This window comes from Manacus vitellinus, unplaced genomic scaffold (assembly GCF_001715985.3).
Source record: "Manacus vitellinus isolate BGI_N305 unplaced genomic scaffold, ASM171598v3 scaffold_28_pilon, whole genome shotgun sequence".
Classification (NCBI taxonomy): Eukaryota; Metazoa; Chordata; class Aves; order Passeriformes; family Pipridae; genus Manacus; species Manacus vitellinus.
Window position 1 is genome coordinate 10,005,957 of NW_021940122.1, and position 16,592 is coordinate 10,022,548.

Genomic DNA, 16,592 nt, shown 5'->3' on the forward strand with positions numbered 1-16,592 from the left:
ACCAATTATGGAGGCTCCTTGCTGTGAGGCTTTAGTGTTGGTGGCTGTCAGGGACTGACAAACTGTGATGTGGCTTTTGCACCTAAATTTTTCTTGTGGGTTTTCAATCCTCGAACGGACAAAGCCACAGCTGCTCTGACCTAGTGCTGGTAAAGGTGCTACTTGCAGCAGCAGCCTGGACCAAAGGCTTCCCACTCTGATTCATATAATTCTGTGAATGCCAGAGGGCATTCCTTAGTGCTGGAGCCTATCCTTGGTGGTATTAGAATGGGACTCAGCGTGGAACTATTTGGGAGAATGCTGAGAGTCTAGATAAAGACACAGCAGGAGTGCAGAGAACCTTTCTGTGGCAGCTGGCTTAGGTGGCAGAGAACGTGCTGGGGACTCCTTAATTTAGGGACGCAGGTACTGCTTAGGCTGTGGGCATTTGCTACTCAATGAAAAAGATGGCTCAGGTGTCCTGGACCTGTCTAGAGCTGATGGCAGGAAGAGCTCTGTCCCACTCAGGGAAAAGTCTAAGCTAGGTCACAAAGGGACCTATGATCCAGACCAAGAACGCTTGGAAACATGGGCCTGAGAATTTTGTCTAGTCTGAGCTGCATGTCGGCCCCGTGTGGGAAGAAAACTGCACCATCAGTCACTATCAGCTGTCTGGCACAGGACCATATGGAACACTTTACTTTGAAAGTCCAGATGTGATCATCCTGTGTTTTGGAGTGGGGATTTTAGGACCAGGTTCTCTCCTCTCAGTTTAGAGCACAAATCCAGATTGGGGAAAGAGTAGAAAAGAGAAGGAATGGGACAAACCTTAACTCTGTTCCACAGTTTTTAATACAGTGGCAATTGCCACTGTGCCTGCAAGGTGACTGCCTGGGAGCTGGCAAGGTGAAGCAGCTGCCAGCCTGTACAAACCAGCTGGAAGCAGGCACTGCATCCTTGTAACCCTGTCACCTGCCCGAGGACATGCCCACACTCTGCACTTGGCAGGAAGGAGCAGGGATCCCTCAGCAAGGCAGTGGCAGTAGGGTGATTTAGGCAACAGGCAATGTCTCCTGCTTTGATCTGGTGCCAACAGAGCCAAGGCAAGGTTGGACAGTGTACAAGGGAGGGAACAAAATTTGTGGATGCTGCAGTGATTTCAGGCATGCTAACACAAGGAATAGCATCCCCCAAGCCAATACTGCACAGCACAGGTTCAGCAATAACATACTTCCAAGATGAAAGAACTCATCCAGGTAGAAAAAGCAACTTCATCCCATGCCTAGGCAACAGGCAAACTTTCAAGGGACAGATCGCAGCCCCAAGGAATGCTGTCCTGCACATGCTAGAAGACATTCTGCCCCTCCTCAGCTGCAAACTCTGGCTCAAGCAAACAAAGGCAGAAACAATGCCAGAGCATTTCTGAGTTCAGCAGGAAAGACATTGCTTGCCATCATTTGATATGGCAAGAAACTTGCTTGGAAGCATTTGGAAGCTAAAAGACACTTTGTAAGCAGACCCTCTTCCCATGTACTGGACTTTGGCTTCCCTTACCCTGTGAGCCAATAGAGGTGTGCATTTACTTGCTGCTGCCAGAGGAAGAGGCAGGAAAGGGACAGTGGGGAAAGCAATGGGCAAAAGTAAAGATGTCTGGAAGGAGGTGTACTGTGATTCACCTCTCAGTGATGCCAGACACCCTTGTCTAAGTCATGGGGAAGGGACTAAAGTCCTAGTCTAAGGAAACACCTATCTTTGCTTCAGATTCCTGGGTAGTTACAACGGGCAGGATTCAATTCTCTTCGTTCTTAAAAAGCTGCCACAGCCTAAAGCAAGGCATACCAAGGATTAGCTTAAACTCTACCTGAAGCTTGAAAATGGAGACATCTTGTGGAGCAAGCTCAGATTCCTGAGAACCTCCTTTGTGTTCAAATCCCTGAACTTATTGTGTCCGTCTACAGAGAAATCAGACTGAAAAAGAACTTTCATGATTGTACATCAAGAAATGCAGCACTGAAATGAGCAGTCTACTTTACACAGGCACTGTTAGACACACATTACTTTAGGGTGGCTACTTGAAAATGCATTTTGAAAGCTGGTTCAAAAAATTTTTGCTTCCTTGATGTTGCAAGTAAAAATATGTGGGTATTAGTTATGGCTGTGACTGCTGGTAAGTTTAAAATCAAGAATCCATAGATTATATCTGTTCATTTAGATGTCTCATGCTCTGCCTTACCAGAGAAAGAGGTCCCTAAAGGCCTCTCTTCTTCACTGGAGAGTTCAACTTGGAGTTGTTTGTAAAAAGAGATGGTCTCATGGGTGGCTGTCTTGACCATTGTGACCATGAAATATTTGAGTTTAAAATCTTTGGTGATATAACAAAAACTGTCAGTAAAGCTACTCCCCTGGACTTGGGGAGAGCAGACTTTAGGCTACTCAAGGAAGCAGTCAGTAAGGTCCCCTAAGAGTCTGCTTTTGAGGACAGTGGGGTACATAAAAGCTGCTTACCTTCTAAGGGCTTTCTTTCAAGAGCATGGGAGCATGCAATAATAATGTTCACAGAATATTCTGAATTGGAAAGGACCCACAAGGATCGTCGAGTCCAACTCTTCAGTGAATGGCCTGTAAGAGGATCAAACCTACAACCTTGGCACTACTGGCACCATGGTCTGACTAGCTGAGCTAATCACCAGGTCAATGTATCAGAAGTCAAGCAGCTGAGGGAGAAGGCTGGCTCTGCTGAGCAGGGATCTATCTCCTTCCACAACTTAGCAGAAAGTGTGTGGACTTTGGAAACAGGGACAGGCTAAATGGGAGGACGACAGACACACTACTTGCCACTATAGAGAGCAAATCTGTATGGCCCAAGCTCAGCTGAAGCTGAAGGGTAAGACGAGGCATTTTTAAATATGTTAACAGCAGAAGGAAGACTAAAGGAAACATTGGTCTGTTACTTGATAAGGTAGGTCACCTCATCCCCAAATAGTGATGGAGATGGAGACATTAGTGCTGCTTTCGACACCCATGATGGGCCCTGGGATGCCTGGAGCCCTGGGCTGGAGAGCCACAGCTTGGGGAGTCATAAGCTCATGGCTGACTTTGAACTTGAATGGGATTTGCTGCTGCAACTGAACACAAAAAGTCTATGGGGCTTGCTGATAACACTGAATTAGGAGAAGCTGTTGATTCCCTCAAGGGGACAGAGGCCTGACAGAGAGATCTTGATAGACGAGCATGCTCAGCAATCATCAGCCATGTGAAATTTAACAAGAACAAATGCTAAGTTCTGCACCCAAAACAGTGTAACCCCAGATGTAAATACAGACTGGGGGACAAGAGACTGGAGTGCAGCTCTGTAGAAAGGGATCTGGGCATTCTGGCTGATGGCAGGCTCTGTGAGCCAGCAGGGTGCCCTGCCAGGCAAAAGGGCCAATGTTATCCCAGAGTGCATTAGGCACAGCATAGTTAACCAGCCAAAGGAAGTGACAGTCCCACTGTACTCAGCATTGGTCCAGCCTCACCATGAGTACTGTGTGCAGTTCCAAGCTCCAGGATAAAAGGATATAAAAAACATTACAATATGTCCAAAGGAGGGCGACAAAGACTGCAAAAGGCAGCGTGATTTACAAGGAGCAGCTAAGGATACAAGGCTAGTTGACCTTAGAGGAGACGAGGGGCTGACCTCATTGCTCATCACCAGCAGCAGAGATGGACGTGCTGAACTCTTCTCCTTGGTGTCCAGCAACAGGACGTGATGGAATGCCTTGAAACTGCATTGGGGGAAGTTCAGATTGGGTATTAGGAAAAAGGACTTCACTTACAGGGTGGTCAAGCTCCCCCAGGAAGCAGTCATGACCCCAAGACTGTCTCTGTTCAAGATGTGTTTAGACAATGCTCTTACAACTTTTAGGTTGCCCTGTGTGCAGAGAAGAGTTGGACTTGATCATATTTGTGGGTCCCTTCCAACTCAGGATATTTTATGATTCTATGAATGTGATACCTCCAAGTCCTAAATTTTCGTATAGGGCAGCCCAGTGAGACAGGGAGGAAGCTGACAAGATCTTGCTGCTGAAACCCAAGCAAAAACAGTTAAGTCAGTGGAGGAAGATTTGTCTTATATTTTTGGCCAGGAAAGCAGTATGCATACATATACACATATATATATATATATCTACACACACAGTGTATACATATATATGCTTCTGTGACCTGGAAAAGCAGGTAAACCTACACTCATCTCTAGCACTTACAGTTGGCTAAGAAACCAGCCCTGGTCACCCACGCAGCTGTATGAGCATCCACACCTCCTCATTGTCTTCCCACCCTGTGATCAACCAGTGAACAGGAGCGTATTTCTCCTGTTCCTTTCCCTTCAAAATCCTCATTCTGTTTTCAACCAAATAAAATCTCCATTCCACCTCCCCTTTTGCAACATCTTTTTTCAGGCACTAAGCACACTTAGACACAATATAAATTTGTTTTTCTTTTAATTTTTACAAATGTTTGAAAGCATCACTGAGCAGGCAGTGACACAAATAGATATTCCAGCAGTGACAGGCACCCAATGAATGGTATTTTCCTGAATTCAGTCCCAGGTTCTCTTGGGATCAAAAGTGAAACAAAATTTACTACAAAAAAAAGCCTGGTGCTGATGGCAGCAGAACTCCCTCACTTGACCAAAAGAGAATTCTGATATCCTACAGAAATCTAAAGATTAATGAAGATTAGAGGCAAATTACTATATCCACATGGGTTAATACCAGTCCCTTGTCTCCTCTCCAAACTTAACCAGTGGGGTGAGGAAGGAATTACAGCTGCCTACAGGCAAAGCCCATTCCTGTAACAGGAATCACCACAGATGGAGCAGGGGTACAGGGACCAAATCTGGCTACTGGATTAAAAACTTCAAAGTGAGGGCAAACAATGCTAGTGGAGGGAGTTCAAAGATCCTCACTCTTATCTTCTGCTGGTCAGCGACGCTGGTTCTAGGAGTCTTTAGTTTCTTTCATTTCTTTCCTTTGAGTAGGAGACTGTCACTGAAAGGGAGACGGACAGGAGTCATTAGTTAGAAAGCACAAACAAAGCTGAACCAGCCCCTCACTGTGGATTTTAGGGTGTGGGGTGTCATGCCCAAAGGATCTGGACTTCCAAGTCCTTCCTACAGGCATTTTTTTTCAAAGCCCCTTAAGCCTTCTGGAATGAGTAAGACAGAATCTTGTCAGAGGTGACAAAGAAGGATCTTCTCAGAGATCTCACAGAGAAGAAATCAGCTCTGGTTTCCCTTCTGAATTCTAAGAAATCTAAGCTTTCAGCTACATCTTATTTTAGCTTAGCTGGCACTGCCTTTTTCAGTAAACACTGGATAGATTAGGCAAAGCCACGAAATTCCTGCCAACTCTGAAAGCAGGAAATGGAGATTTCTAGCATGGACTGGAAAGCTTTTGGAGAGTAATAAAAGTATCTTTCCTAAAGATCATTACCCCAAACTAACACAAATTCCTATGATCATCAGCCTGCCTTCTTACAGCCCTCTTTGCCACAAACACAGGATGTCCTGTAGACATGTGATAGATCAGAGAATGCTCCTCACTCCTGCCTTTGCCATGCAAGGTTCCTTATGGGACACACATGGAGCTCCAATTACTGAGTATCTCCTACTTGATGTAGATGTTTGGCCTCTGCAAGGAAAGCTTCAAGCTTCACATCACAAATAGGAAATGAGGTAGAGATGGAATAAACCTCCTGGGGCCAAAAAGGCCCAAGCTAGAAACATCCCAGGCACCAGGCAAAACAGCAACATCCTTGTTCCAAGTACTAACAAAATTATCAAAATATATAGAGCCTTACCTTCCTCTGTGTCAGCAGATGCAGTAAGGGGTGGAGGGTGGGGAAAAAGAAAAACAAGAATAAGTTGATTAGATTTAACAAAAATCTCCATTTCCACAGTAAGAATGACTGCTCCCTACTTGGCTGTGTCCTCTGGCATCAGGCTCCTCTCAGAGGAAAGATCCTGAGGGAGCTCCAGAGAGGGGACCAGCTTCCCAGGTAGGGTGCAGACAAATCCAGCCATCCAGTCCCTTTACCTGGTGAAGCCCTCATCCTGCAGGTTCAGTACCAAGTTATCTGCTGTGAGATACACACGGTTTTGTGAGGCAGCAATCTGAAAGAGAAATCCATTATGGAGACGCATAAGGGACTATAAACACACATGGGGGAACAGCACTAGGAACCTATCTCCCCCTCCAGATACAGCACTCCTGTTTTATTTCAGTCGATGCAATTCCCCAAAACAACTCTGTAACTTCCTGACTTCCATCCCAGAAGCCATCAGACTTTCCAGAAGAAGTGCTCATTCTGTCTCTGCCACAAAGACCTTTGATCCCACACTTATCTGTCCCCCCTTCTCAGCCTGCAGGGAACCAGGAGCTTTTGGTGGCTGCAGCTGAGTGTGGGTGACGGAATCTGATGTAGATCTGGCTTTATCATATGAAGGGCATGAACTCTTAGCCTCACATCTAATTGCAGATCATCTTAAGCTCTATATGAGCAAAAACAGCTGGGCAGGAACAAAGACCAGGACAGGGCAAATCACATTCGCCTTAAATTCATCACGTGGCCACTGGGCTGGGGGGACAGCACAAGGACTGCAAAGGACAAAGGGAATTCCGTGCGCCAGGTACTCACCGTTTTTGAGATGTTTTGAGCAGCTCGGATCTTACGTAGCTTGATGTAGCCTGGATTCCTGCTGAGAGCTTCCCCAAGGTACAGAGGAACAAAGTTAAGGAAAACCTGCAAACAGAAGCTGCCTGCCCTCCAGGAATTCTTCCTAAGCCATGTTAAAAAACATCTTGAGGGCTAAAAAGAAATCTCTATTCCAATAACATGGGCCTTTGGGCAGGCATGTTTTTCCTTCCCCAAATCAAGAACATTATGGATTATGGTCCAACACAGCCAATAAAAGTTAAAACTTATAGCAGGGAGTGAAGGCTCATGATCTTCTCTGCTCTGACCTGCAACCTCAGGTGAACCTCACTCCAGCCAACTGGAGAAGTGGGGGAAAAAATAACAGTGACCTACTTGAAGCTTTCATCCGATCACAGTCTCCTGAGCGTGAGCTCAGTGTGACGGATTCTCAGGACTGTCAAGCTCAAAAGCCACGTCCCACAAAATCTCCCAAAGCAGGATATCATCTTGGCAGCTGTCGCTTCCCCCTCAGCCTGAACTATCTTCTGCTTCTGCTCCTGCTTGGCCTTCTCCACCAGGAACTGGGCACGCTGTGCCTCCTGCTGGGCTGCAGGGAGAAGGGACACATGCATTAGAACCACATCGTGTCTTCTGAGCCATCAGAACCTGAGAGTGGAGGCCCAGGGGCTCTGCTTCCGAAAGAACCTATGGCACTCTGGGACCATATCCACAAGTACGAAATGTATTTGAGTGCACCTTACCTTAAGTTAAGTCCACAGCATCCAGACCCTCCACATGTAATCCCCACAGGAAGAAACATATTCCCGGCCTGAAGAGGAACCCTAGCCTTGGGAACTCAGTCCCTCCAACAGTCTATCCTATCAGCTATGGCCCAAAACTTTCTGATAATACTTATAAAGTAAACCTGTTCAGCTCCATTACTAAGGAGGTTGGAATTTATAACTCTGTACCTGTACTGATACAAAAGCAGTGACACAGTAGCCCAAATTCCACCTCCTTTTTTAATAATTCAGTGAAAGGGAAAAGGCAATCCACCCTTTTCAGGCACAAATGGAACTCACCCACTTGCTTAGCCTCCACAGCTGCTGTGTATTCACGACTGAAACTAAGCTCTGTGATAGCCACATCATCCAGGATGAGGCTGAAATCCTTGGCTCTCTCTGTCAGTTCTCGCCTAATGAGCAGGGACACCTGAAATACAAATACAGCAAGAAGAGTAGCACCAAGCACAGGGTGTTCCTGTGCACTCCAGAAGTGAAGGACAACTGCTCTTCACAGTGTGGGGGGAGACATTGCCTAAGCCCAGCTCCAAGCCATGAACATCAATACCGCCTCTGAACAACACCGCGTATCCATAGCTACACATCACATTTTCAAAACTACATTACAGCTTATTTATAATCACTACTGTGTAACTAACATTGCAGAAATAAAAAACCTTGAAAGCATCTTTGGCTTTCACATCCTACCACATCTACTTCCACAGTTCCCACACGTTTTGGCAATAAGCGCTTCCTTCTCCACCTTGAACCTGTCACTGTTTGCAGGCTGTCTTCTCACAATTGTATTCCAACATGGAAAAAAAGTGACCACACAATTTGTTACTTTTCTATTGTGGCTACTCCACTCTTTTTAGCCACTTTGGATGGGTGTTGCTGCAAGATATTTTGATTTATTACACGTTTAACTTGCCAGCACCTTTTTCAGGCAGGCTGACAAGTCCTGCACTAAATATTGACTTAAACAGAAACTATTGCTACAGTATCACATGCTTGGCCGGTCTAGCATTTGCTTTTGCTCTTGCCGCAGCTGTTTTTGAGTTGAACTCGAAAATAATGACACAAACCTTCACTGTGTGAACTGCAAGTGCCTAACTACATAAAGGCACTTTATGATAATGAGGCACTCCTCATTATCAACCCCCACAATACACATCATTTCACAGTAACAAACACTAGTAAGGATATGTGAAAAGAAGGCAAATCCAATTCAGTTTGTTCAAAAGTTTCAGAGATCATAGAATTATTCTTCTCTAAGATCACAGATGCTTAACAGCCTTTGCTGTCACATCGTTTCCACTCATTCTCTCCACACGTGAGGATGAACAAATCCCCCCAGTGCACACTGCATGGACGAGTACAAAACCCTGAAGGCCCTGCTATGGACCAGTTCTCATAATAAAACCTGGACACTTAGTTCCTATCTTCGCTTCTTTTGTCACGGATCAGAAACTACCTAAGAGATGCTTTGTACTTTAGTTGACAACTTTTCTTTTTTAGCACTCTACTGATCCTGCAGGATCTCCTGTAAAGCCTTTGAAAAGAAAAGCAGCACCTCCCCTCTCCCTCAGCTGCCATAGGCGATGAGCACTCTCAGAATCCCTGGCAATCAAATTACCACAACACAAACTTTCAGACACAGGCATTTTTAAGCTAAATATTTCTATTATTTAGCAACACCCCTCCCTCCAGATGACCCTCTCATCTTTTTCTAATCAGTGTGTGCAGGGGGGTTACAAGAGGATGGATCCAGGCTCTTCTTGGTGGTGCCAATCAATAGCACAAGAGCAATGGGTAAAAAGTGATACACAGGAAGTTCCACCTGAACACGAGAAAGAACTTCTTTACTGTGCAGGTGACCACGCACTGGAACAGGTTGCCCAGAGGCTGTGGAGTCTCCCTCACTGGAGATACTCCAGAACCATCTAGACACAATCCTGTGCCATGGATGAAGCAAGATAACCCTGTTTGGGCAGGGAGGTTGGACCAGACGAATCACTGTGGTCCCTTCCAACCTGGCACATTCTGGGATTCTACACAGAAGTACTTGCTACCCTTCTGTAGCATCCATCACTGACAGGTTAGTACTTTAACTGCTCATCCCCTTCATTTTTTAGACCCTTCAAAACTGTTTAACTTGCTCTGACAGACATTCTGAGACCCATAAATAGCCAGCAAATATTTTTTTAAAGCCAGTTCTACTGTGAACCGTGATGTAAATCAGCTCTCCCTCCCCCACCTCTCCCACTGGGGTACAGTTTTGTCCTCATGTACCAATGGGTCCAGTCTTCTTCAGAAGCAAATGATACAACCTTAGTATTTGCACTGGAATCGAGCTGCAAAGCAGGGCACAGCACCATGCTCTTTCCACTTGGACGCATCACCCGTCAACCTAAGACATTTCTCCTTTACCTGTTACAACACTCCCCACATCCACAGTTCAGCAGTTTCTTTGTGACCTGAGTGCAAGCCTGCCCCAGGCAGGGCTCACCTGTGCTCTCTGTGTGATGAGCTGGGAGGCGTTGAACTTGGCCACAACGCTCTTGAGCACCTCGTTGACGATGGAGGGCAGGACCCGCTCCTCGTAGTCCAGCCCCAGGCGCTGGTACATGCTGGGCAGCTCAGCCGCGTTGGGGCGTGTCAGCACCCGCAGGGAGATGTTCACCATCTGCAGGTCTGAGAGGGAGGAAAAGGGGAGAGGTGAGAGGCCTACAGGGAAACCAGAGAGCAGCCCTTCATTAGGGACTGTAGTGATTCACCTTTCATGGCTAGGCTTTGCAAAAGAAGATATGGGAAAAAAATTTAGGGCAGAACGACGCTCAGGATATCCGCTATCCACAGAATCGAGCATGGTTCTGATGTTCCAGCATGCTAGAGTTGATTTGGGTGCACCTTTGGAGGCAGGTGTATATGCCTTTGTCTTTTAATCTTTGTGTGACTGCATTTGTAGAAGATGGCCGTTTCGACCCTTGCCCAGCTTTGCAAATGTGGGTAAGGCCTTCGAGCCTGTGCAGTGGATTGGGTGAAACACGGTATGCGTGGAACTGAACCCACCCTTTAATCCTAAGGCTAGGAAAGAATTCTTTATGGGAGGTTGGTGAGACACTGGCACAGGTTGCCCAGGGAGATCGTGGATGCCCCACCCCTACCAGTATTCAAAGCCAGACTGGATAAGGCCTTCGAGCAACCTGGTCTAGTGGCAAGTGCCCCTGCCACGGGCAGGGACTTTCAGATCCATTCTAACCCCCTATCATCCCTTGATTCCATGAAGGGGACCGGCACTGAGGCAGGACTCCCGTCCCCTCCTTCCCTCCCTCCCGCCTCGTGGCCGCTCACCTTTGGAGCCAGTGGGGGAGGAGATTTTCCGCGGGCGCGCTCGGATGTCGTAGATGATGGGATACTGGAACCAGGGGATCCTGCGGGAGGCGGAGAGGCGTTACGGGCGCGGGCACCCGTGGGGCCAGGAAGGGAGCGGGGGGGCCGTGCCCTACCTGAAGTGCAGCCCCTCGGCCAGGATGGTGTCCTGCTGCACGCCGCCGATGCGGTTGAAGAAGATGGCGCGCTGGCCGCCCTCTCACTGCGAGGAGAGAGCGGGGGCTCGGTCAGCGCGGGCGACGGGCGCGTGGGGCACAGGGGGGCGGGGTGGGCACTCACCGTGAACACGGACTCGCGCACGCCGTAGGCAGGGCGCCGGCGCCCAGTAGCAGCTTTGAGCGCGGTGCCGACACGCGGGGCCGGCCGGCAGCCGCCCCGCCAGGTCCTTCAGGTTTTCTGCGCCATGGCCGCGCCGCCGCCGCCCCCGGGGAAGTGACACCGGAAGGAGCACCCGCCGGTTCGCGAGAAACGCGGCGCCCGGGAGCGCGCCACGCCCTCTCGCCCCGGCGCTGCCTTCCGGCGCGGCGGGGCGAGCGCGTCCGGAAGCGCGTCCGGCCGGAGCCAGATAGAGAGGCGCGGCCCCGGGCGCCATCTTGGGTGGCGGGCGGACGGGGCGGGGCGGGGCCGGCGGGCGGAGTGGCAAAATGCGGCGCCCAGGCGGCCACGTGGGGGACGCGAAGGGGGGGTGAGAGGATGAAGGGCTCCCGCTGAAGCGAAGCGGCCCCGCGGGCAGCGGCGGCTCCTGGTGGTGCTGGAGGGGGCGAGTCTGGAGACTGTGAAGGTGCGGGCGGCGAGGGGGTCCGGCCGCGCCGTGGGCGCCCTCGTCCCTCGCCGCCCAACCTGTCCGTGCTTTGGCCGTAGGTTGGGAAGACGTTCGAGCTGCTCAACTGCGACAAGCACAAGGCGCTGCTGCTGCGAATCGGCCGGGACCCCGGAGAAGTGCGGCCCGACATCACCCACCAGGTACTCGCTGGGCCCGGCAGCGCCTGTGCCATCGGGGCAGCCCTGCAGGCGGCCTGGTGACATCGCTCCTCGGGGCTGCGGGCCTGCTTGTGCTGCCGAACAGGCTGTATTTCTTTAAAAAGGAGCCTGTGCAGCAGCGGGGGAAAACGTTGACCTAATCAGGAAGCAGGGAGATTTAATCTGTGAAACAGATAGCATCTAATAATTAAGCTCTAAGTGATGTCCATATGTTAGGAAAACAAATTTTAGGGCTTGACGTGCTTCAGTGATCTCGGACCTGGTGGGGGAAGTTAATATAGCTCGGGGAGAAGGATGCACCACTGATAATGGGCAGAATTTACTGGCAACAAGGGCATTTGGCAGGACTCTCAAGATAACGAGAAAACTAATAAAACCAGCTCAAAAATTTTGTTGAAATCAGCTCTGAGTGGGTAGAAGGTAATTCTGCCATGGAGATCTGCGGCCGCTGACCGAACAGAAGACAGAAACTGAGCATGGGGACTAATTGGCATGAGAAGTGGGAGAATAATTAACCAATAGAAACTAGAATACCGGGCAATAAGAGGACTATGTAACTTGTAGCCAATGAACACTAATTGCTAAAATGTATAAATAGTTAAAAGTTTTGATAACTGCACACATGTTGTGTGGAGGGGTGCCCCATGTGCCTCAGCACTGAATAAAGTAATGTCTGCTTTCTAACCTAGTAAATGGGTTGGAGGGTTTATTTCCTGGTTTTCAGTGACACTTGTACCCTTGGAACCCAGGGGGCGAATTTGGCCTCTTGTGTTGTGCATGTGGCTTTTGGGTTTAGTCACTGTTTGAGTCTGGGCTTGCTTTCTTAGCATTACAGTAGAACTCCAGTAGTCAGATGAACTTTCAGCCTTAACATCGGTCCCTTCTGCAGTCATGGGAGCTAACCCTCAATTTACCCAAGAATCCTTTCTTGTGCCTTTCTGTTTCTACTTCTGTGTATTTTTCACTTTCAGAGTCTCCTGATGCTCATGGACAGCCCCCTGAATCGGGCTGGTCTCCTGCAGGTTTATATCCATACCCAGAAGAACGTTCTAATTGAAGTCAATCCCCAAACCAGAATCCCAAGAACTTTTGATCGGTTCTGTGGTCTTATGGGTAAGTGATTCAAAATTTATACCAGCCACAGAATAATGCAGGAAGCTGGCTAAGAGAGGAAGAACTTTGGGAAAGGTCAAAAAGTGGCACCAACCTTAAAATGTGAAACTGAGGAAAAAAAGCAGAGAAATGAAACCATCCATCTGTGATGTTCCAGGGTGCATACTCCAACTGTGTGTTCCTTAGCGCAGTGGTGAGTGCCTGCAGGAGACTGTGCTACCAGCAAAATAACTTGCTGGTCAGTACTTCTTAAGGCTGCTTCAGGCAGTGCTGGGAAATCTAAAGGTAGATTTCTTGTGTACCTCAGCTCTGATTTCCAGGCAGAGCATGGGATTCCTCCAGCAAAAGAACTGTCAGCTTAAGTAATTTTCTTCTCTTGTTTTCTCTTGTCAGTTCAGCTGCTGCATAAGCTCAGTGTTCGAGCAGCTGATGGGCCTCAGAAGCTGCTGAAGGTAAGCATTCTTTAACTGTTCACAGCTCATATTGCAACGTTCTAGCTCTGCATCCTACAGCAATTTAGGAGGGATTTCTGGGGAGGTTTTTTGGTTGGTGTCCTGTTTGCAGAGAGGGGATGGAGCTTAGAGGTGCGTGGGCACAGTCACTATTCCATACCACCCTGTCACTGCATGGGGCTGGCATCTGCTGTGGGAGCTGCTGCAGGAAAGGAACCCCAAACACTGCTGTCCTTGGAGCTGAGTAATCTGTTTCCTTGCAAGAGCCTGACTGCCATGGCTGGGCACTGACACTGGATAAACTGCAGGGACGAAGGTCTTGTCATGATATTGGATTCCTTGGATGGAGAATTACCTTTGTTGCTGGAAACACCAGAGAAGCAGCAGCCTAAGGAAGATGGTGATGATAATAAATGTTGTCATCTTGGCAGAGAATGCTTTGCCCTGGCCAGCACATCTCCCTAAGGAAACGGGTCAGCAGGCAAGGATAGACAACAAGCAGCCAGGCTTGGCCTTCCTCGCTCAGGGCTCTCTCAAACTTGGCTCAAGTATTATGCCAGAACAAGGAGCTGCTGGGCAGGAGCAGGACCTTACTGCACTGCTCATCAGAGACAGAAGCAAGATTTCCAGGTGAGGAAGGAATATACTGAACAATATATTGAAGAATTAATCATCATCAAGAACTGCTGTGACGTAAATGTACTTTGTACATCCAGATTACCCAAAAAAGGTAGAGTGGTCTTAGATCCCAGCGGCATCCTGCTTGCTAGCCAAGATAAGACAAAGGTGCCTAAAGTGGATTACATCAACTTTTCCAAACTCATGACTCCTGGTACCCATCTTGGCAAGCTCCAGTTGTGCCTGTTCCTGGAGGAGAAGGGGGACTAAGGACCCGCTGGCATGGCCAGTGCTGAGGACCTGCTGTGTCCAGTAGCTCGTGAGGAGGAGTAGGTGGTGCAAGTACTGACTCTGCCCCTGTAGGCTCACCATGCCATGGAGAACATGGAAGAGTTTGTGTACAAGGTTTGGGAATGGCAGTGGCTCATACGATCTGCTGCCTGACTGGCTCAAGGCCAAAAGTTACTTCCTGCATGGAGAGAGGCCCCCTATGCCCTCCTTCCACACCTGCTTCAAGAGCATCTTCCAGATACACACTGAAGCTGGCAACATCTGGACACACCTGCTGGGATTTGCTCTGTTCCTCTGCCTGGGGATCCTGACCATGTTGCTGCCCAATGTGTACTTCATGGCTCCTCTCCAGGAGAAGGTGGTGCTCAGGATATTTTTCCTAGAAGCAGTGCTCTGCCTCAGCTTCTCCTGGATTTTCAACACTGTCTACAGTCACTCAGGTGGTCTCACAGACTTTTTTGAAGTCAGATTATTCAGGAATTGCAGTGCTGATCACAGGGAGCTTCACTCTGTGGCTCTACTACTTGTCTTCTGCTCTCCTCAGCCAAGACTCACCTACCCCACCATCATCTGTGTCTTGGGCATCTCTGCCCAAGCAGAGATGGCCTCAAGCGCTTTTGCTCAGGGACCTGGGTGCAACTGGTGAGTAATGCAGAGGAACAGGGAAACATGATGTGTACCTCAAGGGGATTTGATTTTTGAGTAAGAACAGTCTGTAATGTTGAATTGTGTATGTAATATTGGTTGCTGAATGACATATGTTACATCGTAACTACTGTGGACAGTGAGGATGGACTGTTCCAGTCGCACTAGTTGTGAGCTCCTAGTGCAGTTTGCAAACAGCTGACAACAGCTGTTTGTTTGTTTGTTTGTTTGAAACAAACAACGGACCTAGCGATGTGGCCTTACCTCTACATCCCTGTGAACTTTCTGCTTTCTGTAGGTGATTAAGAATCCAGTCAGTGACCATCTGCCCGTGGGCTGTATGAAGATTGGTACCTCCTTTGCAGCGTCAAAAGTGACGGATCTGCGTGAGCTGGTTCCTGCAGCGGAGCCAGTTGCCATTGTAGTGGGAGCTTTTGCCCACGGTTCGGTAAGTGTGTGTATCCCTTATTTGGAGTTGTAAAGATCTTTATCAGCATAGATTTCAGTCTTGTTCTGAGTATGGAGGTTTTACCTGCCCCTTTTTTCAGGTTGGTTTCCCCCCTGCCCAGCCCCCCATTTTCCCTCCAGACAGGCTTGTCAAAAAAGCCCCAATACTGCAACACTTGGGACTGTTCTCCCTCTCAAGAGAGGGCATTAATGAGGGCTAACAATTGTCCTGCTGGAGAAATACTGTGCCTCCCCAGTTAATGGAATCACAGAATTGTTAGGGTTGGAAGGGACCTCTGGAGATCATCTAGACCAACCCCGCTGCCAAGGCAGGGTCACCTAGAGCAGGTTACACAGGAGCATGTTCAGTTGGGTTTTGAATGTCTCCAGAGAGGGAGACTCCACAATCTCCCTGGGCAGCCGGTTCCAGTGCTGTGCCACACTCAATGTAAAGAAATTCTTCCTCACGTTGAGGTGGAACTTCTTGTGTTTTAGTTCCATTACCCCTGGTCCTGTCACTGGGCGCCACTTAAGAGTCTGGCACCATCCTCTTGGCACCCACCTTTGAGATATTTATATGCATTGATGAGATGCCCTCTGAGTTTCTTTTCTCTAGACTAAACAGGCCCAGCTCCCACAGTCTCTCCTCATAAGAGAGATGCTCCAGACAGATGCTCCCTAATCATCTTTGTGGCCCTCCACTGGACGCTGTCCAGTAGCTCCTTCTCTTTTTTGTACTAATGGAGATAGATGGGGCTCAAGGAAAACTTGCAGCTTGATGGGGTTTTTTTCTATTTTTTTTTTTAATCCCTCTTTTCTCTCAGGTCAATGTTGACTATACAGAAAAGATGGTCTCCATCAGCAACTATCCCCTCTCTGCTGCCCTGACGTGTGCTAAAATTACTACTGCCTTTGAGGAAGTCTGGGGAGTAGTATGAGCTGCTGCTGCTACTGCTGTCATGGTGGACTTCTGTACAGTGACTCCACGTTCCAGAAAGGCTCTCTTACTTAGGTGTGGACCTGGTGCAAGTTTCTGCTCTTGGAAAGAAAAAGCCTTCAACTTTGTCCTTGTAGCTTCTGGAGCACTGAGACTTTAAACGGACTGCCTCACTGACCCTTTTTCCTCCTATTAAATGTATCTTTTGATTTAAAAGTGCTTGTGAATTTTACTTTCTCATGCTTCATACGTGGGCAGGCCGTATCCCTTTAT

The 16,592-nt window shown here is 48.4% G+C and overlaps 2 protein-coding genes and 1 pseudogene across 2 annotated transcripts; 2 read left to right on the forward strand and 1 right to left on the reverse strand.

Annotated features, from left to right (window-relative positions):
* Positions 1-4,446: 4,446 nt before the first annotated feature.
* Positions 4,447-11,064, reverse strand: PHB2 (prohibitin 2). The gene is made up of 9 exons (XM_025895320.2): positions 10,952-11,064; positions 10,797-10,876; positions 9,952-10,136; positions 7,743-7,872; positions 7,164-7,267; positions 6,661-6,738; positions 6,060-6,136; positions 5,824-5,829; positions 4,447-5,012 (listed from the first exon to the last, which is right to left on the reverse strand). The coding sequence occupies exons 3-9, from the start codon at positions 10,126-10,128 to the stop codon at positions 4,982-4,984; spliced, it is 603 nt and encodes a 200-aa protein (XP_025751105.1). The 5' UTR covers positions 10,129-10,136; positions 10,797-10,876; positions 10,952-11,064; the 3' UTR covers positions 4,447-4,981.
* Positions 10,726-16,535, forward strand: EMG1 (EMG1 N1-specific pseudouridine methyltransferase). The gene is given in 7 exon segments (XM_018074700.2): positions 10,726-11,061; positions 11,302-11,616; positions 11,697-11,798; positions 12,788-12,929; positions 13,323-13,381; positions 15,234-15,383; positions 16,207-16,535. Coding segments are annotated over 7 exon segments (1,218 nt in total). The 3' UTR covers positions 16,321-16,535.
* On the forward strand, positions 13,854-15,092 carry LOC103761296 (annotated as a pseudogene).
* Positions 16,536-16,592: the final 57 nt, after the last annotated feature.

Coding starts and splice junctions, on each gene's coding strand:
- PHB2 (XM_025895320.2), bottom strand. CDS start 10,128: ATGGTGAACATCTCCCTGCGGGTGCTGACACGCCCCAACGCGGCTGAG. Junction 6,739..7,163: donor AAGCGACAGCTGCCAAGATG/ATATCCTGCTTT, acceptor GTTCCTCTGTAC/CTTGGGGAAGCTCTCAGCAG. Junction 6,137..6,660: donor CTCAAAACATCTCAAAAACG/GTGAGTACCTGG, acceptor TTTCTCTTTCAG/ATTGCTGCCTCACAAAACCG.